Source organism: Syngnathus typhle, linkage group LG9 (genome assembly GCF_033458585.1).
Source record: "Syngnathus typhle isolate RoL2023-S1 ecotype Sweden linkage group LG9, RoL_Styp_1.0, whole genome shotgun sequence".
NCBI lineage: Eukaryota > Metazoa > Chordata > Actinopteri > Syngnathiformes > Syngnathidae > Syngnathus > Syngnathus typhle.
In genome coordinates this window covers 15,025,432-15,052,622 of record NC_083746.1, presented here as the reverse complement: position 1 = coordinate 15,052,622, position 27,191 = coordinate 15,025,432, and the positions used below count along the sequence as shown (strand labels likewise).

Genomic DNA, 27,191 nt, shown 5'->3' with positions numbered 1-27,191 from the left:
AATTGTCAGTTAAAAGACAGTCCAGCGCCACGGTGGATGTAGCGGCGACGGATCCCAGCTTTGCTGGCAGCGGAAGCAGCAGCAGCAGCAGGGAGACGGTGGTTATTGTTGAGACGGTGAAGATCAGCAGCAGTGTAGATGAGTGAGATGAGTTGGTGAAGTAGGAGCCTGGAGTAGTAGAGGTGATAGTCCATGGCGATGAGACGTGACAGCAGCTGAGAGTGGTCCAGGTAGTATGTTAGCAGTGGCTAGTAGCTGTTTGGCTTAAAGCAGTGAGATTTGTGGAAGCAGCAGTGGACCGGGTGGTGATGTTGGTGCAGTGAGTGGTGTTGGTCGACCTCGACTGTACCCGCACGAACGGCAGGCACCAGTGTGCCATGGTGGCACACAGCTGAGCCACGGCTGGCGAGCTTGCAGGGAGTGGAGGCTCCCCCCGAGATCGCTAGCCGAATGGCCAGAGAGCTGGGTCAAAGCTGTTGTTGTTGGTGTGGAGGGACACAGCGGGCCAGTTCGGGCCGGCACAACTACCACCACAAACACACGAGAGTACTCACCCGAGTCCAGAGCAAGCGGCCACAGGCTCAGAGCCGGGAGGCACTAGGGTCCGGTGGTGGTTTGGCCAGCTGGCTGTTGGCTAGCTGGCTAATGTCACTGGTAGTTCGAGGGAGAGGGAACAGATAAGGGCAAGCAGAGCTGCACGGTGGATGGGAGAAAACACGAGAAGAAATAAAAGAGGAGACGGGCGCACTGAAAACGCAAAACAAGTAGCGGACAAGGTCCAGGACAGAAGCGGCAATCAACAGACCAGACGGTGGCGTTACTTTAACCCGGAAGACAAACAGGCTCACCAACAAAACGACTTAAAATTCTAGGAACTGATTTATTAAAGGCTTATAAATATAAATTGAAGGCCATGGAAACAGTTTATTGAGAAGAAAATTATATATATATATATGTATATAACCATATTATCAAATGTAATGTTTCAGGTTTATACAACTACGTACATATAATTTTGTATATCCTGTGTTAATGTACTCATCTTACTTTAGTTCAGAGAATAACACACGAACAACAGTTCCAGGAAGAAACACCAGGTCAGGACAACCTGGCCGCCCTGCTGAAATACACAGGCCAGGGACAGAACCAAAGAACAAACAAACATGTTGTGAAACCAGGATTGAAGTCTTCTTGTATGTCATGTCATATTGATTCTTGTATTGATAATATTGTTATAATTTATGTAATAAAAGGCTCAGGTTGGGGATGGAAAAACAGAGATCCGACCAACTCACTGTGGTTTCATCTCTCCTGGCCAGTGTCTTGCCTTGGGTGCCCGTGTCCTTTTGTCTCTAAACTTCCTACTTGTCGTGGTGAGGGTCACTCCTACACAATGTGCGGGATTGTCCCATGACATTTATATAGATTGTCGTTGTTTTAGCTTGACTGTTTGAGCAATTTATTGATGGCTAAATCCAAAATGTTGTGCTCTGTACACTAGATCTTGTCTCTCTTAACTTCTGTAACTGTGTATTTTGCTGCTGTCTTTGGCCAGGTTTCTCTTGGAAAAGACGTTCTTAACCTCAATGAGACAAACCCGGTTAAAGGTTAAACAAGTACAAATCACTTTTGATAAAATAGAGGCCTGTGACTGCTAATGATATACGCTTACAACAGCTAGGATCATGGATAGGTGGCCCATCTTAAGCTCGCCTTCTTTCTCCGGTTGCATCACCGAAAAGGAATAAACGTCACCCGATTTATCAGCCACAAGGACCTCGTCTTCTGCCCTGTTAAACACCAAGGACGTGCCCCTCCTCACCAACCATCTGCAAAATAAACATATGCCTTGAATAACTTTCAACAGTGTAAATGGCCGGTAATGGAAGGTATGATCTAAGTTTTACCTGGTGCTGGCCCATTGCCAAGAATGCTCATTCTTAAACAGGACCAGTCGTTTAGAGTCATCAATTAGTGCCACCAGTTTTCCAGATGGTGAAATAACTAAGGAAACTATTATGTCACTTCCACTAGGACCGCCAAGGCTGATGGATGACAGAAAAAAGAAATGATTACAAAATGTCTTCTGTATTTAGAGATATGGTTTATCACACAGGTGTCAAACTCAAGGCCCGGGAGCCAGATACATCCCGCCACATCATTTTCTGTGGCCCGCGAAGACAAATTGTGCATCCAATTTGTGTCATTACTAGAATTGCAAATTGTCTTCACTTGTAATAATGTATATTTTTCTAATATTTGACCAGTTTTTACTTGTCTGATTTGAAAACGAGTTATTTGTCAGTTTGTTTTGTAGCTTTTACTGTATATAATATGAGGTGCTCATACATTTATTTGAGTTGACAGTCATAATGGCCCTCCGAAAGAAGCTATGACTACAATGCGGCCCACAAAAAAAATGAGTTTGACACCCCTGGTTTATCACATGCATATGGAATTAATCTAGGAGTATTTCAGTATTTAGAGCTACATAATTGTTAGAATTCTATTCACCTTTACATGTTTAGTTTGCATTAGTTGTCTATTTTACCTATTGATGCAAGCCTTTGGATCATTTTCTTTTTTCTTGGCAGTGCTACAATCAAATACAAATGGCTCTCTGCAAAAAAAAAAAAAAAACATATTTGAAATGAATTCTGGAATACTTATCAAATGAACAATTTTATGAGTATTAATTAAAACTGAACTCACTCTTGCTCCTGTGACGTTTTTTTTTTTTTTTAACGTAAGTCATGGTATGCATGCGCCCTATAATGCCGTGCGCCCTAAGTGTGGACTAAATACAAAATAGACCGGTGGTCCCCAACTATATATTTATATATTTATTATAAATGTATTATTTATTTATTTATTTATTTATTTATTTATATAAAAGTATTATTTATTTATATAAATGCCGGTCCGCGAAAATATTTCTGACATGTAACCGGTCCGTGGCGCAAAAAAGGTTGGGGACCACTGAAATAAACCCCTCAATTGAGTCTGCGCCTTTTAAACCAAAGCGCCTTATGGTGCGGAAAATACGGTAGTTTATAAATACAATTCAACAGGTGAGAGCCGAGAGTGGGTACTCTAAGCTGCAGTTTGGTGCATAGACACAAACAACAGTCAGGAAACGCCCCCACCCCCACCCGGAGGCGAAGTGAGGCTACCTTCTCGTTCACCGAGGTGAACCCCAACGTTCAGGCACCCAGCCAGGGCGCAATAAGCATGCCCACATTCGTTCGGAACCCCTCACTGTGGGCAACTCCAGAGTGGAACGAAAACACAGACTCCAGACAAATTGTGTCACAACCGTGCCAGAGCACGGTCTGCCTGCACTTCCCTCGGCCACACCCCTTTCGTTACCGTAATGTCTGTCACCTGGTTCCTCTTGTTACCCTGTGTATTTAAGCCCTGCCCGTGTATTTCTCCCTGTCGGTGTCTACTGCTGTGATCCGTCCCTGTCCGCGCCCAGTGTTCCTGTCGTTTGGTTTTCCTCGGTCCGTCTGGAGGCTCACGGTCAGAATTTTATTCTTGTCCAAGTGTCCATGTATCCAAGTGTCCAAGAAGACTTCTGTCTGTTTGCTGGCCGTGAGTCTCTATCCCGTTTGTCTTCGTTTCCCCACCTGACTCCCTTCCCACTCCCTTTCCCTTCAATAAATCCTAGTCCAAGCTGCATTTGGTCGCCCTGGCTCAGCTCATTCGTGACAGAAGACACCGACCAACACAGCGACAAGCGCTTGGACCCCCCTCCACCACCAGCTTCCACAGCCCAAGCCACAGCCCAAGCCACAGCCCAAGCCACAGCCCAAGCCACAGCCGAGCGAAGCCAAAGCCGAGCAAAGCCACAGCCGAGCGAAGCCACAGCCGAGCGAAGCCAAAGCCGAGCGAAGCCAAAGCCGAGCGAAGCCAAAGCCGAGCCAAGCCAAAGCCGAGCCAAGCCAAGCCAAAGCCGAGCCAAGCCAAAGCCGAGCCAAGCCAAAGCCGAGCCAAGCCAAAGCCGAGCCAAGCCAAGCCAAGCCGAGCCAAGCCGCAGCCAAAGCCGCAGCCAAAGCCGAGCCAAGCCGCAACCAAAGCCGAGCCAAGCCCCAAGCCAAGCCCCAAGCCAAGCCCCAAGCCAAGCCCCAAGCCAAGCCCCAAGCCAAGCCCCAAGCCAAGCCCCAAGCCAAGCCCCAAGCCAAGCCCCAAGCCAAGCCAAGCCCCAAGCCAAGCCCCAAGCCAAGCCAAGCCCCAAGCCAAGCCAAGCCAAGCCAAGCCAAGCCAAGCCAAGCCAAGCCAAGCCAAGCCAAGCCAAGCCAAGCCAAGCCCCATCTGCGACGCCTTCGGACCCGTGGCCGCCATCGGTTCCCCAAGTCGCCGCCCGAGTGCGGTTCATGTCCCCCAGGTCGCCGCCCGAGTGCGGTTCATGTTCCCCAAAGTTGCTGCAGATTGCGCGTCAGGCCCCCAGTGTGTGCCGCGAGTGTGGCCCTGGGCCCCTGACCTCCGCCGAGTGCAGTTCTGTTCCCCAAGTTCCTGCCGATTGCGCGTCAGGCCCCCAGTGTGTGCCGCGAGTGTGGCCCTGGGCCCCTGACCTCCGCTGAGTGCAGTTCTGTTCCCCAAGTTCCTGCCGATTGCGCGTCAGGCCCCCAGTGTGTGCCGCGAGTGTGGCCCTGGGCCCCTGACCTCCGCTGAGTGCAGTTCTGTCCCCCAAGTCGCCCCCGAGTGCGGCTCTCTGCCCCTAGTTGCCGCCGCCCAAGTGCGGCTCTCTGCCCCTAGGCGCCGCCCCCCGAGTGCGGCTCTCTGCCCCTAGTCGCCGCCCCCCGAGTGCGGCTCTCTGCCCCTAGTCGCCGCCCGAGTGCGGCTCTCTGCCCACCCGCCCCCCCGCGTGCCGTCGTGAGGGATTGGATTTTGGGACGTCGGGAGCCGTCCCTTGTGGGGGGGTACTGTCACAACCGTGCCAGAGCACGGTCTGCCTGCACTTCCCTCGGCCACACCCCTTTCGTTACCGTAATGTCTGTCACCTGGTTCCTCTTGTTACCCTGTGTATTTAAGCCCTGCCCGTGTATTTCTCCCTGTCGGTGTCTACTGCTGTGATCCGTCCCTGTCCGCGCCCAGTGTTCCTGTCGTTTGGTTTTCCTCGGTCTGTCTGGAGGCTCACGGTCAGAATTTTATCCTTGTCCAAGTGTCCATGTATCCAAGTTTCCAAGAAGACTTCTGTCTGTTTTCTGGCCGTGAGTCTCTATCCCGTTTGTGTCTTCGTTTCCCCACCTGACTCCCTTCCAACTCCCTTTCCCTTCAATAAATCCAAGTCCAAGCTGCATTTGGTCGCCCTGGCTCACCTCATTCCTGACAAATTGGCCACCACAGGTTAATTAAAGGCCATGGCATAAAAATGTGTCTTTATTTTGATTGAATTTAATCCTGTCTTAAATGTTTCTACTGACGTAGCAGTTCTGATATCTATCGGTAGGGCATTCCAAAGCTCTGGAGCCCAAATAGAAAATTCTATGCTGCAGACTTCTTTTCGGCCTTCGGGGTCACAAAAAGACTAGCGTTTTGCGAGTGGAGGTTACGGGACAGAACATAAGGAACAACTAGGTCGATGAGATACGAAGGCGCTAAGCCATGCAGTGATTTATAGGTTAAAAGAAGAACCTTGAAGCCACATCTTAAATGTACCGGAAGTCAATGAACAGTATCTCACAAAAGTGAGTACACCCATCTCATTTCTGCAATGTTTTAATTATATCATGTCATGGGACAACACTGAAGAAATGACACTTTGGTCCAATGTTAAGTAGTCACTGTAGAGCTTGGAGAGCAAAGTGAATTTATTGTTACTTCAAAGTCACTCAAAATACAACCATGAATGAATAAAATGCTGGCAACAAAAGTGAGTACACCCCAACTGAAAATGTCAAAATTGGACGCAAATGTCAATATTTTGTGTGGCCACCATTATTTTCCAGCACCGCCGTAACCCTTTTTGGCATGGAGTTCTCCAGAGCTTCACAGGTCGCCGCTGGAATCCTCTTCCACTCTTCCATGATGATATCACAGAGCTGGTGGATGTTGGAGACCTTGCGCTCCTTCACCTTCCATTTGAGGATCCCCCACAGATGTTCAATAGGGTTTTGGTCTGGGGACATGCGTGGCCAGTCCATCACCTTCACCCTCAGCTTCTTTATGAAGGCAGTGGTCGTCTTGGAGGTGTGTTTGGGGTCGTTGTCGTGTTGGAATACTTCTCCGCGGCTCAGTTTACGGAGGGAGGGGATCATGCTCTGCTTCAGTATTCCACAGTACATGTTGGCATTCATTGTTCCCTCAGTGAGCTGTAGCTCCCCAGTGCCAGCAACACTCATACAGCCCCAGACCATGACGCTCCCACCACCAAGATTGACTGTCGGCAAGACACACTTGTCTTTGTACTCTTAACCTGGTTGCCGCCACACATGCTGGACAGCATCTGAACCAAATATGCTTATCTTGGTCTCATCAGACCACAGGACATGGTTCCAGTAACCAATATCCTTAGTCTGCTTGTCTTCAGCAAACCTTTAGCGAGCTTCCTTGTCCATCTTTTTTAGAAGAGGCTTTTTCCTGGGACGACAGCCATGCAGATCAATTGAATGCAGTGTGCAGCGTATGGTCTGAGCATTGACAGACTGAACCCCACCCCTTCAACCTCTACAGCAATGCTGGCAGCACTCGTACGCCTGTTTTCCAAAGCCAACCTCTGAATATGACGCTGAGCACGCGCACAATCTTCTTATAGCCGAGGCCAGGGGTGTCAAACTCCTTTCCTCGGGGGCCGAATCCCTCCATGTTTTCCAAGTTTACCTCATTAAACACACCTGTTTAAATTAATCAGGCTCCTGCAGAATGTGAGGATGAACTGGTCATTTGAATCAGGTGTGTTTAACGTGGGAAACTTGGAAAACATGTAGGGATTCAGCCCCCGAGGAAATGATGGCCTCTGCCATCTTTATGTCGAGCGATAATTCTTTTTTTTAGATCCTCAGAGAGTTCTTGGCCATGAGGTGCCATGTTCAACTTCCTGTGACCAGTATGAGAGTGAGAATACCTAATTTAATACACCTAATCCCCAATCACACCTAACACCTCGTTACACTAACTAGTCACATTACACAGGAAGGGAAAATGCCGAATTGGTCCCAATTTTGGCTTACAGTTTTTTTCCGTGTATAGTGCGCCCCCATGTATAATACGCACCCTAAAAATGGCATGCTGATGCTGGAAAAAAGCCTGTACCGATGTATAATACGCACCCAATTTTTATGAATTTTTTTTTATGAAATCATTATTTATTTTATTTTTTTTTAAGTCCCAATGATCGTCACACACGCAGGGAGGAAATGGGTCCCATTTTTATAGTCTTTGGTATGGTCTTAACTAGGCTGGATGTAATTTTTTTGTTGGCGTTGATTTCTCCGACTGCCCATAAACCAGTGCGTCTCAATTATTTTCTGTTACGCCCCCCCCTAGCAAGAAGAAAACTATTCGCGCCCCCCCTTCCCCACCGTGACTATCCTAACTTGTCTTGTAAGTCGTAAAATGGGCGCGCCCCACTATTTGAGAAGCACTGCCATAAACGCACCACCGCGCTTCGTGCGCGCATGGGAAAGAGGCGTGCGGACGTGAAAAAGGCGGCTCTGTATGGGAGAGACGTTGAAGAGGGATAAAAACACCCTTGGAAACCAAAACTTGGTGATTTCAAGTTTCATTTCGAGGGACATTTGTCACGTCTCGTCCCCAGTTTTGATATGTGTCTAGGTTGCCATAGTTTCTGTTCGCGTCGCCCCTCTCTTCCTGTGTCACCTCAATCGATGTAACGTGTTTTGTATTTAAGTCCTGTCTGCCCCTCGCTCACCGTCGGATCATTGCATGTGTTACTGTCATGATGTCTGTTTGCTTTCTGTTCCTGTCTTTGGTAATTTCACCGTCTTTTTGTTCCACGACTTTGTCGGTCAGTCCTGTTGTTGGTTTTGTTTTCTAAAAAAAAAAAAAAATAAATAAAATAAAAAAGAAACAAATTAAAAAAAATTTGTACCCATGTATAATGCGCACCCCAGATTTTAGGACAATAAATCCATTAAATTTTGCGCACTATACACGGAAAAAAACGGTAATTTTGAGATTCTCAGATGGGGTGTACTCACTTTTGTTGCCAGCATTTTACACATTTATTATTGTATTTTGAGTTACTTTGAAATAACAATACCGTTTTTTTCCGTGTATAGTGCGCCCCCATGTATAATACGCACCCTAAAAATGGCATGCTGATGCTGGAAAAAAGCCTGTACCCATGTATAATACGCACCCAATTTTTATGAATTTTCTTTTATGAATTATTATTATTATTTTATTTTTTTTTTAAGTCCCAATGATCGTCACACACGCAGGGAGGCAATGGGTCCCATTTTTATAGTCTTTGGTATGGTCTTAACTAGGCTGGATGTAATTTTTTTTGTTGGCGTTGATTTCTCCGACTGCCCATAAACGCACCACCGCGCTCCGTGCGCGCACGGGAAAGAGGCGTGCGAACGTGAAAAAGGCGGCTCTGTATAGGAGAGACGTTGAAGAGGAATAAAAACACCCTTGGAAACCAAAACTTGGTGATTTCAAGTTTCATTTCGAGGGACATTTGTCACGTCTCTTCCCCAGTTTTGCTATGTGTCTAGGTTGCCATAGTTTCTGTTCGCGTCGCCCCTCTCTTCCTGTGTCACCTCAATCGATGTAACGTGTTTTGTATTTAAGTCTTGTCTGCCCCTCGCTCACCGTCGGATCATTGCATGTGTTACTGTCATGATGTCTGTTTGCTTTCTGTTCCTGTCTTTGGTAATGTCACCCTGTCTTTTTGTTCCACGACTTTGTCGGTCAGTCCTGTTGTTCTTTTTGTTTTCTAAAAAAAAATAATAATAATAAAATAAAATAAATTAAAAAAAAAAAAAATTAAAAAAATTTTGTACCCATGTATAATGCGCACCCCAGATTTTAGGACAATAAATTCGTTTAATTTTGCGCACTATACACGGAAAAAAAACGGTACTTTTATTTTGCGATCCAAGCTCTACAATGAATACGTAACATTGTATCAATAATGTATAATGTATAAATGTTGTTTCTTCAGTGTTGTCCCATGACAAGATATAATTAAAACATTGCAGAAATGAGTGGGGTGAACTCAATTTTGTAAGATACTGTATGTCGGCGAATATTGGGGTAATGTGATCAAATGTGAGCGGTAGACTTTTAATACTGGACTTAGGAAGACCACAGAATAATGCGTTACTGTAATCAAGGCATGTAATAAACGCATTTATAATAGATTACTGTTATGTATTGACTTGGAAGTGTTGTTTCTCGTTTGCATATTGCATTGTTTGGTATGCTCTACTTTTTGTTGCCCCTCTCCGTGCGGTGTGGAGGTGTGTTGGGTCAGCGGATGAATATCATTGTGACGGGCTTGTTAAGGAAATAAAAACACTCTAGCAAAAGTAACGTGAATCTGTGCTCTTTACAAAGGTTATGTAAGAGAATAAACATAACAATTACGCATCACTACTTGAAAGAATCGGACGAATCTTAGCAATATTACGGAGGTAGAGATGCACCGATCCGACTTTTTCAGTTTCGATACCGATACCGATGCCGTGTCTTTGCGTATCGGTCGATACCCGATACCGATCCGATATTATGGTTGACTTAATAAGCTACATACCTCTACATGTGGAACAGAAAAGAGTCAAAAGACTAAAGGCAATGGCATCAGGCATGACTACACAGTTCTTTGCTCTAAATGCTCATTTAAGCAGCAATGAGAAGTGCTCCCTGAAAACAAGCTCTGCTTAGTCCAGTGGTGGGCAAACTACGGCACAGTTTAATCCGGCCCGCCAACCCTGAACAAATTGTATTATTAAACTTTTTTTTTGGTCATTTTGCCTGCAATGACTGCGTTTCCTCAGTAGATGGGGAAGCGCTCGCCTGCGCATTTACTACCGGAAGCCGTGTCAGAAAGCTCGGTGCACACTCACAAGTGCGTGTACGGACATGGCGCAATCGCGCTCTATTTGTATCAGTCACGAATTTAGAGCGTGGGCTGTGACGACAGCATTCTTGTAATTCGCGCGCTGAGCTTTCAGATGCAGTTTTGCGCTAAAGCCACCTACAAACCTTCCCCTGGAATCCTTCTATTAAAATGAGTCGCCCAAGGAAAAGCAAGGTGGACACAGCGCCGAGTGTTTAAAAAAAGAGTGGCCAATTTGGCTCGACGTACGCGACGTGACGTTCAGCCACATGAACGTCAACATCAACCCGTCACAGATCGAGGTAAACGGACCAACACCTCGGATCTCGCCTAAGAATTGCCACAACAAATTTTACTCCAGACTATGACGCACTAGCAAAAAAAGGAGACCAACAACACTGTTCCCACTGAAAATGAAAGGGAGGCATTTTGAATATGATTTGTACACATAGCAGGGATTGAAACTAGCGACCATTCTCATTTTCAAACAATGCAGGATGCTCAAGGACATTGATATTTATTATTATTGTTATTTATAATAACAGTCTCGTATTTTATGAGAATCACTGATAGCAGTTTTTTAGTGAATTATTATTATTATTTTTTAATGCTGTTAATAAACGCATTTGTTTTCAAAAAACTTGTTTGGAATATCCATGCTTTACTACCTACTAAAGGCCAAAATCTTTTATGCAATGACCTTTACAGGTCGCTTATATTACTTCACACAAACACTACGTCCATCTGCTCCTGGTTCGGCCCTCCGGTCCAAATTTAGAACCCAGTTCGGCCCGCGAGTCAAAAAGTTTGCCCACCCCTGGCTTAGTCGAACACAAAAAAAAACATTCAAAATTATTTCTAAATATTGAAAGTGCAGAGTGGAATTAAAAATATAATATAGTATCGGGACAGGAGAATAAACAAGTGACTTGGTCAAATACAATGATCAAGCAATGTAAACATGTCTGTACATAGTTGTGAAGCTCATGGCATCTACATCTCTTAATTCTTTTCCTGACAAGTGTTCGCACACTTTCTCATACATTTCTGACAGTGCGGTCTCAGAAAAATACTTGCGCGACGGCAAATTGTACCGTGGCTCCAGGTGCTCAAGTAAACGTCGGAAGCCCTCGTTTTCAACAACACTCATCGGTTGTCCATCCAAAACCATGAATTCCAGCACTTTCTCAGTAATTCTCATAGCTTTTGCGCTATTGCCTGGGAATTTCTCCCATCTTTGCAGTGCATCTGCTAACGTTAACTGCTATGTAGGTCCACCTCCCACTCCCTTTGATCTGCTCAACTGCTGGAACGCCTGGTGCTCCGTTGTGTGGTGTTTCTGGAGATGCTTAATTAAATTGGTAGTACTATAACTGGCAGTACTATTACCACCCCTGGCAACATTGGCTTTGCAGACATCACAAACTGCCGTCGAGCTAGTTGGCGTGTTCAGTTTAAAGTACCTCCACACAACTGACTCTTGTTCGCTCCATGTTTGCGTTTGTTTAGAAAACTCTCGTGGCATGCGGCACACGTGCTGCTGACGTATGACGTAGCCCGCGTCCCGCGGCACACGTGCTGCTGACGTATGACGTAGCCCGCGTCCCAATAGATTAAGGAAAGGATCGGCTCACAGATCGGCTGCATTTTCCGATACCCGATCCATCTATTTTGTTGATATCGGGGCCGATATCCGATCCATATATCGGATCGGTGCATCTCTATACGGAGGTGAAAGAAACGCAATTCTAGTTATATTCTTAATGTGTTTTTAAAAAGAGAGCGTTTGGTCAAATACAACCCCGAGATTAGTTAAAGTATCACTATGACTGAAAGTTTATCCATTTGTATAGTGTTTCCTTAAATAAGTGATAATAATGAGCAGGACCAATTATCAACATCTCTGTTTTATCTGGGATAAGATGCAGGAAATTGAGAGACATCCATTGTTTAATCTCTGCAAGGCGTGCCTCAAGATTACAACAGTCCCATGGATTTGTCATCGATTACGGCATATGTAATTGGTTGTTATCCACATAACATTGAAAACTAATGTTGTATTTACGTATTATGTACCCAAGCGGAATCATATAAATACAAAATAGTATTGGTCTTAGACGATATTGAGCTAAATTGCTAATATTGGGAAGTAATAAATTCATCAAAAATAATTGAAGCACTGGAATTAAAATCCAAGAGATGTGTCTCAAGCAAACCATGTGGGAATGTCATCCTTGAAAATGTGGGGTCAAAAGGGCACATGACCTAGTAGCTATTGAGCTTAAAATGCTAGTTTTTGCAGTAAAGAATCCCTCAACATTTTGGGTCATAAGGTGTTGGGAAGTAATAAATTCACTAAAAATAATTGAAGCATTGGAATGAAAATCTAAGAGGTGTATCACAACCAACCCACGTGGCCATGCCGTCCCTTAAAATTTGGGTTCAAAAGGTCACGTGACGGGGGAGCTATTGAGCTAAAATGCAAATACTAAGAAGTACCAGCGACTGCAACAGCTGTGGAGGTAAGTTTATCGTCTGCTTTCTCAGTAGCAAACATCCTATTCCGAGCCATAACACGTGGGACATTGACTACACGAGTTTACCCATGGAAGCCACTGCTACTACAATGAAATTAAACACTTTATTGTTTCTTTTTTGAAGAAATTGTACATCTCAAGTAGCTTCATCTTACAGTATTTTCTTTTACTGTAGTAACTTACTTTAGTTTTATTTTACAAGGTATCATTGTCTTCCAATGTTTCGCTAATAGATAGAGCGCCAAAGAAATGTAGACACACATTTCACTACATAGAATGTAGACACCTTCATGCATCAATGAAAAAGGAGAGGGATGACCCTATGCAGCTCCAGCAGCCAAACTACAGGGGGTGACACAGCTGACCTTCAAATCAATGCTGAAACAACCGCTGAGATGTATCCATGTTGAAAGATGCATCGAGAGAAGACAAAAATTTAGATTGCTAGGTAAAATAATTCCTTTGTCTTTGCAGCCAGTTTATTTACAAATGTTTTTTGTTGCCCCCTCCGTGAGTCATCACCTGATCGTGGTGGAGGGGTTTGCGTGTCCCAAAGATCCTAGGAGCCATGTTGTCTGGGGCTTCATGCCCCTGGTAGGGTCACCCATGGCAAAAGGGTCTTAGGTGAGGGGCCAGACAAAGCACGGCTCAGAAGACCCCTAAGGATGAATACAATATATGGACCTCGTTTTCCCTCGCCCGGACGCGGATCATTGAGGCCCCCCTCTGGAGCCAGGCCTGGAGGTGGGGCTCAAAGGCAAGCGTCTGGTGGCTGAGTCTTCGCCCATGGGGCCCAGCCGGGTACAGCCCGAAAAGGAGACATTATTCCCCATTCCCATGGGCTCACCGTCTGTGGGAGGGGCCAAAGGGGTCGGGTGCAAAGTGAGCTGGGTGGCGGTCAAAGCCAGGGACCTTGGCGGTCCGATCCTTGGCTGCAGAAGCTGGCTCTTGGGACATGGAATGTCACCTCTCTAGCAGGAAAGGAGCCCGAGCTGGTGTGCGAGACAGAAAAGTTCCGACTAGACATAGTCGGACTTGCCTCCACACACAGTTTGGGCTCTGGTACAAGCCCTCTTGAGAGGGGCTGGACTCTCTTCCACTCTGAAGTTGCCCACGATGAGAGGCATTGAGCAGGTGTGGGCATACTTGTTGCCCCCCGGCTGGGCAGCTGCACATTGGGGTTCACCCGGGCGAACGAGAGGGTAGCCTCCCTCCGCCTTCGGGTGGGGGGACGGGTCCTGACTGTGTCTATGCACCAAAACGGCAGCTCAGAGTACCCACCCTTTTTGGAGTCCTTAGAAGAAGTGCTGGGCAATGACAGTGTGACACGGAAGGGCGTGATTGGGAAGAACGGCCCCCCGAACTGAACCCAAGCAGTGTTCTATTATTGGACTTCTGTGCTCGACACGGATTGTCCATAATGAAGCCCATGTTCAAGCATAAGGGAGTCCATGTGTGCACTTGGCACCAGGACACCTTAGGCGGCAGTTCAATCATCGACTTTGTAGTCGTGTGATTTGCGGCCGCATGTTTTGGACACTCGGGTGAAGAGAGGGGCGGAGCCAACCTAAAATGGTACTGTTCGTTTGTGCTTCGTTTGTGCCACAACGTTTTTTTAGTTATGAAAGATTATTTTATAGGTCATCCAGCATTCACCCAGCCCGCCATCTGCTCCAAATGAATCCAAAATGGTACCGTTCGTTTGTGCTGCAAAAATTTTCGTTTGTGCTGCTACGGTTATCGTAGATATTACACATTTAATTTATAGTGATGATGTCACCCAGCCCCCCATTTAACTCCAAATGGACCCAAAATGGTACCGTTCGGGGGTGCTTCGTTTGTGCCGCAAAAACTTACGTTTGTGCTGCTACGGTTTTGCAGATATTACACATTTAATTTATAGCGATGTCACCGTATTTCGTCACAAATTTCAAGCTCTTGGAATGCCCCTGATACAAGACGAATACAAGGTAAATATGTTCTTAGCCTTTTTTTTTTTTTTAGCTTACAGTAACTTTCACTGCAGTAAATGGCTTTTAGTTCGAGGACATTTCTGAAAATATGCTTTTATCGTCCTCATTGATTCATTTCCCTGTTATAAATAAGCCTATATGATCATTTTTTTAAATTACATCAGACGTGAAAAAGGCTCACCGCAACCTAAATACCTGGTGAGTCTATGTCCGTTCCAAAACATACATTAATGGAACAATTTAAAGTCAAAGTCAGCTTTATTGTCAATCTCTTCACATGTCAGACACACAAAGAAACCGAAATTACGTTTTCTCTATCCCACGGTGACGAGACATATCACACGATAGACATACAAGTAAACGACACAATATAAAAACAAGGCACAAACAATAGATAATAAGAGTGATGAATAAATAATAAACAGATAACACAATAAATAAGAGGAGCAAAACGGAGCCAGTGTGCATACAGCAGACCGTAAGCACAGCGCAAAAGTACAGGACGCTACGCAGAAAGGGGAAGCGAGTTCAGGATCCTAACAGCCTGGAGTATGAAGCTGTTGTTGAGTCTGGTGGTGCGCAGGCTCCTATACCTCTTCCCAGAGGGCAGAAGATCAAACAAAGAGTGAGCGGGGTGACTCGCATCACTCACAATCGTGGTCGCCTTGCGAGTGAGATGGGAGATGTAAATGTCTTTCAAGGAGGAGAGTGAAGCACCAATAATCTTACCAGCCGTGTTCACTATGCGCTGCAGGGCCTTCAAGTTGTAGTCAGTGCAGCCGCCACCCCAAACAGCAATACAGCTGGAGAGGACGCTTTCAATGGTGCCACGGTAAAATGTAGTCATGACGGCCGGAGGAGCGCTCGCTCGCCTGAGTTTCCGCAGGAAGTACTGGCGGCGCTGGGCCTTCTTCGCCAGTGATGCGGTGTTGGTGGACCAGGAGAGATCCTCACTGATGTGCACCCCCAGGAACCTGGCGCTGCTCACTCTCTCCACCACAGCACCGTCGATGGTCAGCGGGTTAATACATGTATGTGAAGTTGATGACAGCCAGAAAAATAAACTTGAAAACGTGAAAAGATATATGTCAGGGTTTTCCAAAACTATCTTGATCGTATGATTATGTTGGAATGTATGTAACCGGTAATAACCTAACGTTTTTTTCCGTGTATAGTCCGCCCCCATGTATAGTACGCACCCCTAAAAATGGCATGCTGATGCTGGAAAAAAGCTTGTACCCATGTATAATACGCACCCAATTTTTATGAATTTTTTAAAAAAAAAAAATTATTATTTTTTTTTTTTTTTTAAGTCCCAATGATCGTCACACACGCAGGGAGGCAATGGGTCCCATTTTTATAGTCTTTGGTATGGTCTTAACTAGGCTGGATGTAATTTTTTTTGTTGGCGTTGATTTCTCCGACTGCCCGTAAACGCACCACCGCGCTCCGTGCGCACACGGGAAAGAGGCGGCTCTGTATGGGAGAGACGTTGAAGAGGAATAAAAAAAACTTGCCCTCGTCGTGACTCGGAGCCGCAACAAATGTTTCGGATTTGTGTAGGCTACATTGTGACAGACAGCAAACGAGCAGGTGGTGATCGACCAAGCGTCTGATACGAGAGCATTGCGGTCGTATGGAGCGTGTTTGAAGTGAACAGCAGAGACGAAAGGAACAAGGCAAAGTGTTGTGAAATAAAATATTACCTGTAATACGCATTTTGTTATTTGCTGATTGAAACTGCTAATTAAACTGTGAATTGAAACTAATAGGAAGAAAACATATCTCGCTCTTAATATAGCTGACGTGTCTTGCGCATACGTTCTGCGCATCTGTAATGGCGGCCTCCGTATGACGTCCGGTCCGCGATGGAGATTAAAAACAAACAATATTTGACAATAACACACCATCAAGGATTGCACCATCGCATCAAACGATGTGTCGTCAGTTATGGATTTTTTTGACTAAGTGTGTTGGGCAGGATGGCTGAATGCGATGCGCGATTGACAACAAACAAGAAGAAAGGTGAGTTTTATTTCGGGGGAGATTTGTCATGTCTCGTCCCCAGTTTTGCTATGTGTCTAGGTTGCCATAGTTTCTGTTCGCGTCGCCCCTCTCTTCCTGTGCCACCTCAATCGATGTAACGTGTTTTGTATTTAAGTCCTGTCTGCCCCTCGCTCACCGTTGGATCATTGCATGTGTTACTGTCATTCTGTTCCTGTCTTTGGTGTGTGTGTGTGTTCCATCAGCGCACAGGGCGTGTGATGCGTCAATGCAGTAGTGTTGGAGTAGTAGTGCCTGTAGTTTGTGCATGCTGCATGCTGCCTCTGCTTGCCACTTTTCTGCTTTCAGCTACCGCCACCGGCTAGCCCTCTGTTTCCGGGGGTGAAAAGAGGAGCCGAGTGTGTAAGTCTCCTCAGCCGGTACACAGCCTCTCCATTGCCAAGACTTGCACACGCCTCCTCGTGGCCACACACGGTAACTGGCTCCTTGCGGTCCCAGGCTAAGTTGTGCAGGATCTCGGAGCAGCAGTGGGCCCCAGAGATGTGGCATGTAGGCCCACCGGTGTGTGGACACGCCCTACTGCCCATCAACCACTGTCCCGGCTGTGGGTAAACAGCTCCAGCTATGGGTAAATAGTGAAGACCTCAACGGTGGACCAGGCGGAGGATGATGGCTGACCTGAGGGGTGGCGTCACAACGGCTGGGAAGGCGGATGAAGGCTGCAGCAGAAAAGGGTCACCAGTCGTCTTGGTCTCCTTGCCACTGGACTCTGACCCCGATCTGTCAAGGACAGTGTGGTGACTGTCTGTGCACCAGTCTCCCCACTTTAAACAAAGTCACGCACAGGCGTCTTTTTCAGGGAATCCACCTTACATCCCGGATTAAAGTCCTGTGGCGACCAGTAAGTGGCAACGGGGGCAGGATTGTGAAGTCTGGAAGCCCCTAGTCACAAGCTGGCACATCAGGCGGTGGATGTTTAGATGATCGTTGGGCTCTTGGACCGAGGCAGATAGAGCTCTTCGGTAGCTGCATCCACGACTGAGCAGCCCTTTTTAGGATCCACTCTGCTCACCCCTGATGGGGAAGGGGCTAGAAAAGGTGCCCTAAACATAGTCTGCCTCAAACCTCCCGACTGGATTACCGCGTTCAGAGGGATCACCAATATGCGGTTGAAAACACAGAAACATGAATTTTGGAGCATGGAATGTGCGCACACTAATGGACAGTGTAACCAGTGATAGGCCGGAGAGGAGAACCGCCATCATTGCCAGGGAACTGAGAAGATGCCGGATTGACATAGCTGCTCTTTCAGAAACCCGGCGGGCAGAGGAAGGTCATCTGAAGGAGGAAAAGGGTGGATACACTTTCTTTTGGAAAGGAAAGGCCACAGATGAGCCTAGGATCCATGGGGTTGGTTTTGCCATCAAGAACCAACTGATCAGTCAGCTCTCTGAACTCCCTGTGGGAATCAGTGAGCGCCTGATGACCCTCCGTCTGGTGCTGGTCAACAACCAGACGGCAACAGTTCTTAGTGCTTATGCACCTACCCTTGCTTCCGATGAGGACAAAAAAGAGGCCTTCTATGCCTGTCTGGATGATTTATTGTCAAAAATCCCCAAAGAGGACAAGATTATTATACTGGGAGATTTCAATGCCAGAGTGGGCCGGGACCACCACCTCTGGAAGGGCACCATTGGAAAGGAAGGCATTGGAACCATCAACTCCAACGGGGTTTTGCTTCTTAGCAAATGTGCTCAATATGACCTTACCATCACGAATACCATCTTTCGCCAGAAGAACAAACTCAAGGGTTCATGGAGACACCCTCGCTCTAAACAATGGCATCTTATTGACTATGTCATTGTCAGAGCCAGGGATCAGCGCGACGTGACCATCACAAAAGCCATGATGGATTCAGAGGCCTGCTGGACAGATCACCGCCTGATACGATCCACGATGTCCATCAGACTCAAGAGGAAGAGGAGACTGCAAAAGAAACTGAGCCGGCAGAGACTAAACCTTGAGGCCCTGAACAACACTGCCGCCCTGCAGCTGTTTCAGGCCTCTCTTGGAGAAAGCCTCATTCAGGAATACCCTGAGGACATCGAAGAACACTGGAGCCTGCTCAAGTCTTCCATCCTCGACACCTGCCGTGCCACTCTCGGGTACAAGGCCAGAAAGCATCAGGACTGGTTTGATGAGAACGACACAGAGATAGAACAGCTCATCTCCAAGAAAAGGGAAACCTTTCGTGTCTGGCAAAATGACATCACCTGCACAGCAAAGAGACAGGCCCACTCCAAAGCCAAGGCTGACGTCCAGAGCCGGGCGAGACAGATTAAAAACTCCTGGTGGACAGAAAGGGCACTGGAAATCCAGAGTTTGGCAGACTCTGGTGACACCAGAGGCTTTTTCAGCGCTACTAAGGCTGTCTACGGCCCAAGCCATCGCGGCCAAAAACCCCTACGCTCTAAAGACGGGCAGGAGCTGTTGAAGGACAATGAGTCCATAAACAACCGGTGGAGAGAGCACTTTCAGGAACTCCTCAACCGTGACAGCACAACTCAGTCGGATTTCCTCAGTCACATCCCTCAGAGTCCCATCAGGGAAGACATGGGTGAACCTCCCACTTTAGTAGAGGTCCAAGATGCCATCAGGAGCCTGAAGAACAACAAGGCTTCTGGGCCAGATGGGATCCCAGCTGAGGTCCTAAAGGAAGGTGGACTAGAGCTCGAGCGCCACCTCCATTCCCTCTTTCTGAAGGTCTGGGAAAAAGAAGTACTCCCCTCGGAGCACAGGGATGCTCTGATAGTGACCATTTTCAAGAAAGGGGACAAAGCGGATTGCGGAAACTATAGGGGCATCTCGCTCCTTTCAACAGCTGGCAAAGTACTTGCTCGTGTTCTTGCCAATCGCCTACTGCCACTGTCTGAGGAAATTCTCCCAGAATCGCAGTGCGGTTTTCGCCCATCTAGAGGCACTGCAGACATGGTTTTTACAGCACGCCAACTCCAGGAGAAATGCCGTGAGCATAAACAGCCCTTGTTCATGGCTTTCATAGACCTTACAAAAGCCTTTGACACGGTGGATCGCCAGGCCCTATGGAGCATTCTTCTGAGGTATGGTTGCCCGGACAAATACGTCAGAATACTGCGTTTATTACATGACGGAATGACAGCCACAGTGCTCAATAACAGCTCCTTGACTGAGCCTTTCACTGTAGAGACAGGGGTCAAACAGGGATGCATTATTGCACCCACCCTGTTCTCTGTCTTCATTGCCGCCATACTCCACCTCATCAACAAATAACTACCACACGGAATCCCAATATGGTACAGGACTGATGACAGGCTCTTCAACCTTAACAGGTTCAAAGCCAAAACCAAGATCAGAACCACCACGGTCGTGGAGCTCCAGTATGCAGACGATAATGCCATAGCAGCACACTCTGCAGAAGACCTCCAGGGCATCCTGAACTCCTTCGCTAAGGCATACAGAGCCCTGGGTCTGACCGTGAACATCAAGACCCAGGTGCTACATCAACCCCCACCCAACCAGCCATCTACTCCGCCCATCATAAATGTGGACAACACTGCACTTGAATATGTTCACCATTTCCCCTACCTCGGCTGTTTTCTCTCCTCCAAAGCGGACATTGACTCCGAGGTCAACCATCGCCTGAGCTGTGCCAGTGGAGCGTATGCCAGACTCCGGAAAAGAGTCTTCGAAGACCGAGACCTCCGGGTTGACACCAAGCTCCTGGTTTACAAAGCTGTGGTTCTCCCCACCTTACTTTACGGGGCAGAGTCATGGACAACCTACAGCAGGCACCTAAGAGCTCTTGAACAACACCACCAGAGAACCTTGAGGAAAATACTCCGGATCAAATGGGAGGACAGACGCACAAACATCAGCGTTCTGGAGGAAGCCAGGATACCGAGCATCACCACCTTAATAATGCAGCACCAACTCCGATGGACAGGACATCTCATCCGCATGGCTGACACCCGCCTCCCCAAACAGATGTTATACTCCCAGCTGGAGAGAGGTCCGCGAGCCCCGGGCGGGCAAAAGAAACGTTTTAAGGACAACCTCAAGACCAATCTCAAGAAATTCCAAATAACATCTCGGGACTGGGAGCGCATCGCCTTGAACAGGAACTGCTGGAGGGCAGCGGTGCAAGAAGGTGCAGCACATCACGAAAAGGAACTCCGCCGTGTCGCAGAAACCAAACGACAACTCCGAAAGGAAAGACAAAAACAGGCTCCAGCACGACCACAACCCACCACCACATTCCCCTGCCCACACTGCACAAAAATATGTGGATCCCGGATCGGCCTCTACGCCCACCTGCGGACCCACAAGTAGATGACCCTGAGAAGAAGACCGTCATACTCGTCCCGAGTGACCGCCGATGATGATGATGATGATGATGGTTCCTGTCTTTGGTAATGTCACCCTGTCTTTTTGTTCCACGACTTTGTCGGTCAGTCCTGTTGTTGGTTATGTTGTACCATGACTTTCTTTAAAAAAAAAACAAAAAAAAAATTAAATTTTTTTTCTTTGTACCCATGTATAATACGCACCCCAGATTTTAGGACAATAAATTAGTTAAATTTTGCGCACTATACACGGAAAAAAACGGTAAGTAGATTAGTTTTATGCTTATGTTGGTGTGTAACCAGTAATAAATAACCTAGCTTGTCCCATCCTACACAATGTCGTAAAACATCCCCTGCTCTGCTAATCTAGAGGTCAAGGGCTTTAACTTATCTATTCTGTCCACTGTCACCCCCACCCTTTTTCTCTTAATAAAGATGCTCTTGTGGGAAGCGAGAGTCAGACTTTTTTTTTTTTTTTTGATTAGTTTATTGTTTAGCACATATTATTATATCAATAACTGTGCAATGAGGGAGACGAAGCCTAGGGCTTGTAAAGAGCTCCACTCCTTCTAACCCCCAATTCCAACCCTTAATGCTGAGTGCCAAGCAGGGAGGCAATGGGTCCCATTTTTACAGTCTTTGGTATGACCCGGCCGGGGTTTGAACCCACAACCTTCCAGTCTCAGGGCGGGCACTCTAACCACTAGGTCACTGAGCTGAGTTCATTCGACCATCGCTGTAAGCACAGCGACGAGTGAACTCTCCGCCTGCAGGTGCCCAAAACGACTAACTTGTCTTCGTGTGGTTCTTGCAAAATAAGTTAGTGAGCACCACTCTAACAATATCTTTGTTTGTCAAAGGGAACATTATCAACACTGTTTTTCAACAATTCAAACAATGCATCACTGCACTGTGTAGAACACAGCATGTGGGAAGATCTAGTATTTACTGATGCTGCTTTCACTCCACTTCCCAGGTCATTATACAACTCCCAGCCATATGTAGTCCTCCTGCAGTATGCCACATAATCCTGGGTCAGTCCTGGTTCAAAGACAAAGTCTTCTCTTTTAGCTCCAGACTGGAGGGAAATTCAAGCAATAGAATAGTATAGAATAGATCTTTATTTGTCATTGTCACATGTACAACGAAATTTAAAAAGTGCCAACCGATCCGCGCATTAGATAAAAAATAAATAGAATAAAAAGATTATAAAACAAATACAAGCTAAAACCCACAGAAGAACATACCCAGACATAATCATTTATGTTTAGCTGTATTCAATGCGACTACTGCTGTAGGGTAAAAACTGTTAGCAAATCTGCTAGTCCTTCACCTAATTGCTATGTAGCGTCTGCCTGATGGCAACAGTTCGAAAAGAGAGTGGCCAGGGTGGGAAGTGTCCTTCAGAATGTTCTGTGTTTTTTTGAGACAGCGGGTTCTGTGTAGGTCTTCCAGTGTGGGGAGAGGGCAGCCAATGATCTTCTGTGCTGTGTTGATGACCCCTTGGAGTTTTTTCCTCTGAGCAGCAGTGCAGCAAGGCAACTTCCTTGCAACTGCTACCAAGGTCAGTGTCAATCCACACAAACTCTCCCAGATTGTAGCTGTGAGTAACATTCCCTGAACACAAAGCCTTGCCTGTACTGTTGTCCTGTGTTTTGAATGCAGAGGGACACTGGGAAAGATTTTCAATTGGCCTGAGGAAGAGAGAGTCAGGAAGGCTGAGTCCCTCTTCAGCAGCAGTCTGAATATAAGCCATGCCACAGGCCTGCAGGACCTTTCGGTGGAACCGCTTAACCTCTCCAGTTTTCAACTGCATTGTCAGCCATTGGAAGACTGTTAGTAGATGCATCTGGCTCCCCTCCAGGATGAGATTTTTTTTCCCTTTTGTTTACTATTTCAGTTTGAGAAGTAGTGCAGACATTGTCAGGCTCTTTGACAGTCGTGGCATCACACACATCCTTTTTACTTTTCTTTCCCGTTTCCCTCAATGAAGGAAAGATGACTGGCAACAAACCGGTCCACACGAATAGGTAGGCTTTTCATGCTTGAAAAGGCCTCTTTTTATGTTTTTGAACTCTGCTTCAACAGCTGCGGAACTTGCAGTGATGCTAGTGCTTTTAAAGAGAGGGACCATTATTGCTGTCCAGAGTGACAAGTAACTTCCAAGTCTTGTTATGTGGGGAATAATCTCAGGGAGGAAGTGGATGTTGTCTCGATCCCCATCAGCCATGGCAGTGACCTGCTCTCCTCACATACTTCTGTCACCCACTGTCGGACATTAGTCTGGATGTACTGATTTAATGCATCACCTGGTTCTTGTCCCTCAACTTCCTCATCTGAAATGGGGACAAATTCTTCTGCGATTTGCACTCTCAAGTATTTCTTGCACTTTTCTGATGAGATAGGGGCTCCAGAACTGTCATTACCCTCTGTTTCACTCAGTGCCACAATGGTGATAGCACGAAGAAGTTATTTTGCATGTTGCAAACATTGTGACTTAAGAAGCTGTGCTATTGACCTGACAAAGAAATCCTTAACACGAGGTATTTTGTTTTTAAGGCAGTCCCATCGGCAGATCATCTTAATGCAGTGTGCTACATCTACCCTGACAAAACATGGGGGTAGATGTCCAGGTTGATTCCCATGTAAAATGTTAAAGCACTCATTGATGTAGCTCTTCAGATCAGGATGAGGGGTAAAAGCCTCTACTAGAGCTCCAAGAATCGCCAGAGAAATGTCACTCACTGCTTTTTTAGGAACAGGTGCACCTGCATGGATCCATTCCTTCAGCCACTGTGTGATAGCATTAACATCATGCTTCTCTGACAGCATCTGCCCGACTGGGACACTGGAGCTGGTATTCCCTGTCATTGATTGATTGAATATTTATTGATCCCCAGGGGTGGGGTAATTCAGGCCCCAGCAGTATCCATACCACAGAGTGGGTATACAAAAGACACACAGATGGCATGAGCGCAACTCAATAGGCTCTCATAAGGCTGCCACACAATGGCGCCACAAAGAAAGTCAGAAAGTGCTCAAGATAAAAGCCATCAAAGCAAATCAAAGCTAAAAGACAAAGGAAAAAAAGTAACAGCGGCCAACCAGCACATTTTCAGAAAAATGTTGTGAACCCAACAGCCGGCCTCGACCGATGATCCCGGTCCCAGGAAGAAAAATAAATAAATAATAAAATATCCGATCCGAAGAGATACCGAGGTGCGGTAGAAGGCACCAGCATCGCCAAATGGACAAAAAGACAGAAATAAAAAGGAGAAAAGAAGGAAATAAAGTGGAAAAGAGAGAACACTGCTGGGAGGCAGCCACTCACGGCGCCATACCAAGAAAAAAAGAAAAAGAAAAAAAAAAAAACCCTGATACAGGAAGATATGGCCAGACATGCCATTTGGATTATTGAGCCAGTTGCATCAACACATATTATTGGGTGAGATTTCTTGGTCTTGTACACATGCATTTGTGTTTGACTCCAATACTGACAGAAAAACTTGTCAAGTCCAATGTCTTTGATGCTGTCGCTGTGAGGTGCACTGTATTTCAACAGCTGCAATGAGAAAATTGGACTTTTGTCACCCAATGCCAAATCATTTTTCTCTTGTTTTGCCTTGCCAAATTTGGCAGATGGCTTTGCTCAGAATCTCCCAAGTCCATCAGTTTATTTGCCTGTGATGCTCGCCATACATGTGGTTCCATCCTGCCCTCACAAAGTTCCTTGGCTACCTGCACACGCAATTGTCCAGATAGAAACTACCAGTGTGTAAACAAACATTGAGTAAATATGGGATAACTTATATACAACTACTTCAAACTGTACGGCTTTTCTATAACATTTACCAAAGAAAACCAGTTCCGATCAACAACAATCTATGAATCAAAGCTACAGTTAAACAAAATGGGCAGAAGTTCATTTGAACTAAACAATGAACATTTTGCCTGTGCACAGGATCTCTGCTCATCGCTGGTGAAGGCCTCTTACAGCAGTTAAACGGATGAGAGGACAGGAAGGATACATAAAACTGATTGGGAGTCAAAGGACATCCCTGGAACTAAATAAGATAAGAAAAACTTAGTTGAACGAAAAGAGTTCAACTCGTAAAATATATGGCCCCAGTTCTGGCAGGCCAAAGCTTCACCGCTAAATTATTCCAACAACACTCCTTCCAGTATCCTCTGATTTCCATATAATTATTTGAGACCAATGGATAGACCTTGGCTCTTTTAAAAACAAATGTGCAAGGAATTTTAACTGTTATGATGTGGGTCCAAGTGCCATGCTTCAAAATTGTATACCGTGTTTTTCCATGTATAATGCGCCCCCATGTATAATACGCACCCTAAAAATGGCATGATGATGCTGGAAAAAAGCCTGTACCCATGTATAATACGCACCCAAATTTTGACTCCTACTTAAGTCCGTAAACGTAAAATTATTTCAGAAAAAAGATCATCTTTGGGAACAACCGGATGTTATTCTGCCGGTCAGTATCACTGTGCATGCGCTAGCAAACTCAATAGCGAAGAAATGTTTTGGATTTGTGTAGGGTACATTGTGAGAGCAAACGAGCAGGTAATCGAGCAAGCAAGCGTCTGATACGAGAGCATTGTGTTTGTATGGAGCGTGTTTGAAGTGAACAGCAGAGAAGAAAGCGCATCTGTAATGGCGGCGTCCGTATGATATCCGGATTAAAAGAAATTATTAAAAAAAAGAACTTTGTACCTATGTATAATGCGCACCCCAGATTTTAGGACAATAAATTAGTTAAATTTAGCGCATTATACATGGAAAAAAACGGTATTCTCTTTTTGGGGTTCGACAGTTCTTATCTTTGTATTCAGCCTTTTCCGGTAGAAATTCCATCCACTTGTCAAAAGGAATATGGAGCTGAAATGATCGTTCAGGGTTAAAGGGGCCTGATTCCGAGCTTGCTTCACTGCTAGTTTCAGGATCAGTTTCATCATGACTGAATCCCAGAGCTGACCAGATATTGTGTCTGTTTGTTTTTACAAAGGTGTACAGAGCCTTTGCAGACATCTTTTCCAACTGGTCACTCAGATCTGTCCACAAAGTAGCGCTTGGAGTGGCTATGTTACCATTTTCAAGTATGGCCTCTTTTGATGAGCAGAGAACTGCAACAAATAAATCATTGTCTACTGCTGGTTGTTTGGGCATCTAGTTGAAGGACAAATAGATATAATCTGGATTCATTACTTGAATTATTAAAATAACACGTGCGTGTTCATTAGTGTGAAGGCGAAGACCTTCACACTATTGTTATTCCTGTCCTTTATTATTAGTGTGAAGGTGAAGACCTTCACACTATTGTTATTCCTATACTTTATTAGTGTGAAGGTGAAGACCTTCACACTATTGTTATTCCCGTCTTTATTATTAGTGTGAAGGTGAAGACCTTCACACTATTGTTATTCCTGTCCTTTATTATTAGTGTGAAGGTGAAGACCTTCACACTATTGTTATTCCTGTTTAGTGTGAAGGTGAAGACCTTCACACTATTGTTATTCTACAACATTTTGCGCTAGCTTTCCGTTAGCTTTCTTTGGCGCTTAACTAGTTCCACGTACTTGAACCGATTCACTCCATTCCACTTTTCACTTATTCCAAATATTCATGGCATGGGTGCTCACATTTTTCTCATTCCAAAAATTTTCCGTTTTCGCATAATTCACAAATTTATGGCGATTTTTGCCCCATTCATTCTTAATGGCGGATTCAACATTTCACATTTACGTTGTTCCAGTTTGAAATTCACATGATTCAACACATTCAAATCACATTGGGGACATTCCCAAACTTGCCAAATTCAAAAATTTCACGTTTTCACTTTTAAAATTTGCATAAAATATTGCAAAATTTTGCAAAATTTCATAAAATTTCGTTTTTCACTTCTAACTTCTACATTTTTCCACCGATTCAACTCGTTCAAACTTTCAACTATTCATCTTTTGCCTACCTATTCCACAACTTCCCACTTACCAAAAACTTCACATCTTTTATTTTGAAATTCAACCAAAATTCTCTAAAATTTCATTTTTCTACTCTAATTTCTACATTTTTCAACCCATTCCAACTTTCAACTGTTCATCCTTTTTCTACCTATTCCACAACTTCCCACTTACCAAAAACTTCACATCTTTTATTTTGAAATTCACACCCAATTCCTTTTTCCCTTCTCATTTCTACATTTTTCAACCGATTCAACCCATTCCAACTTTCTACTGTTTATCTTTT

General features: G+C 45.6%; 1 protein-coding gene across 14 annotated transcripts in view; it reads right to left on the bottom strand.

Moving 5' to 3' along the window:
• The window catches only part of wdr4 (WD repeat domain 4), a 124,016-nt gene that overhangs the window by 83,305 nt on the left and 13,520 nt on the right, over positions 1 to 27,191 (bottom strand). For 13 of the 14 annotated variants that reach the window (XM_061287425.1, XM_061287423.1, XM_061287421.1 and 10 more), the window contains exons 2-4: positions 2,552 to 2,620; positions 1,908 to 2,045; positions 1,673 to 1,829 (exon numbers count right to left, since the gene is read on the bottom strand). In XM_061287425.1, coding sequence (XP_061143409.1) covers positions 1,673 to 1,829; positions 1,908 to 2,045; positions 2,552 to 2,620 — 364 coding nt within the window. The remainder of the gene's footprint in view (positions 1 to 1,672; positions 1,830 to 1,907; positions 2,046 to 2,551; positions 2,621 to 27,191) is intronic. The other variant, XM_061287422.1, reaches the window with a different exon arrangement.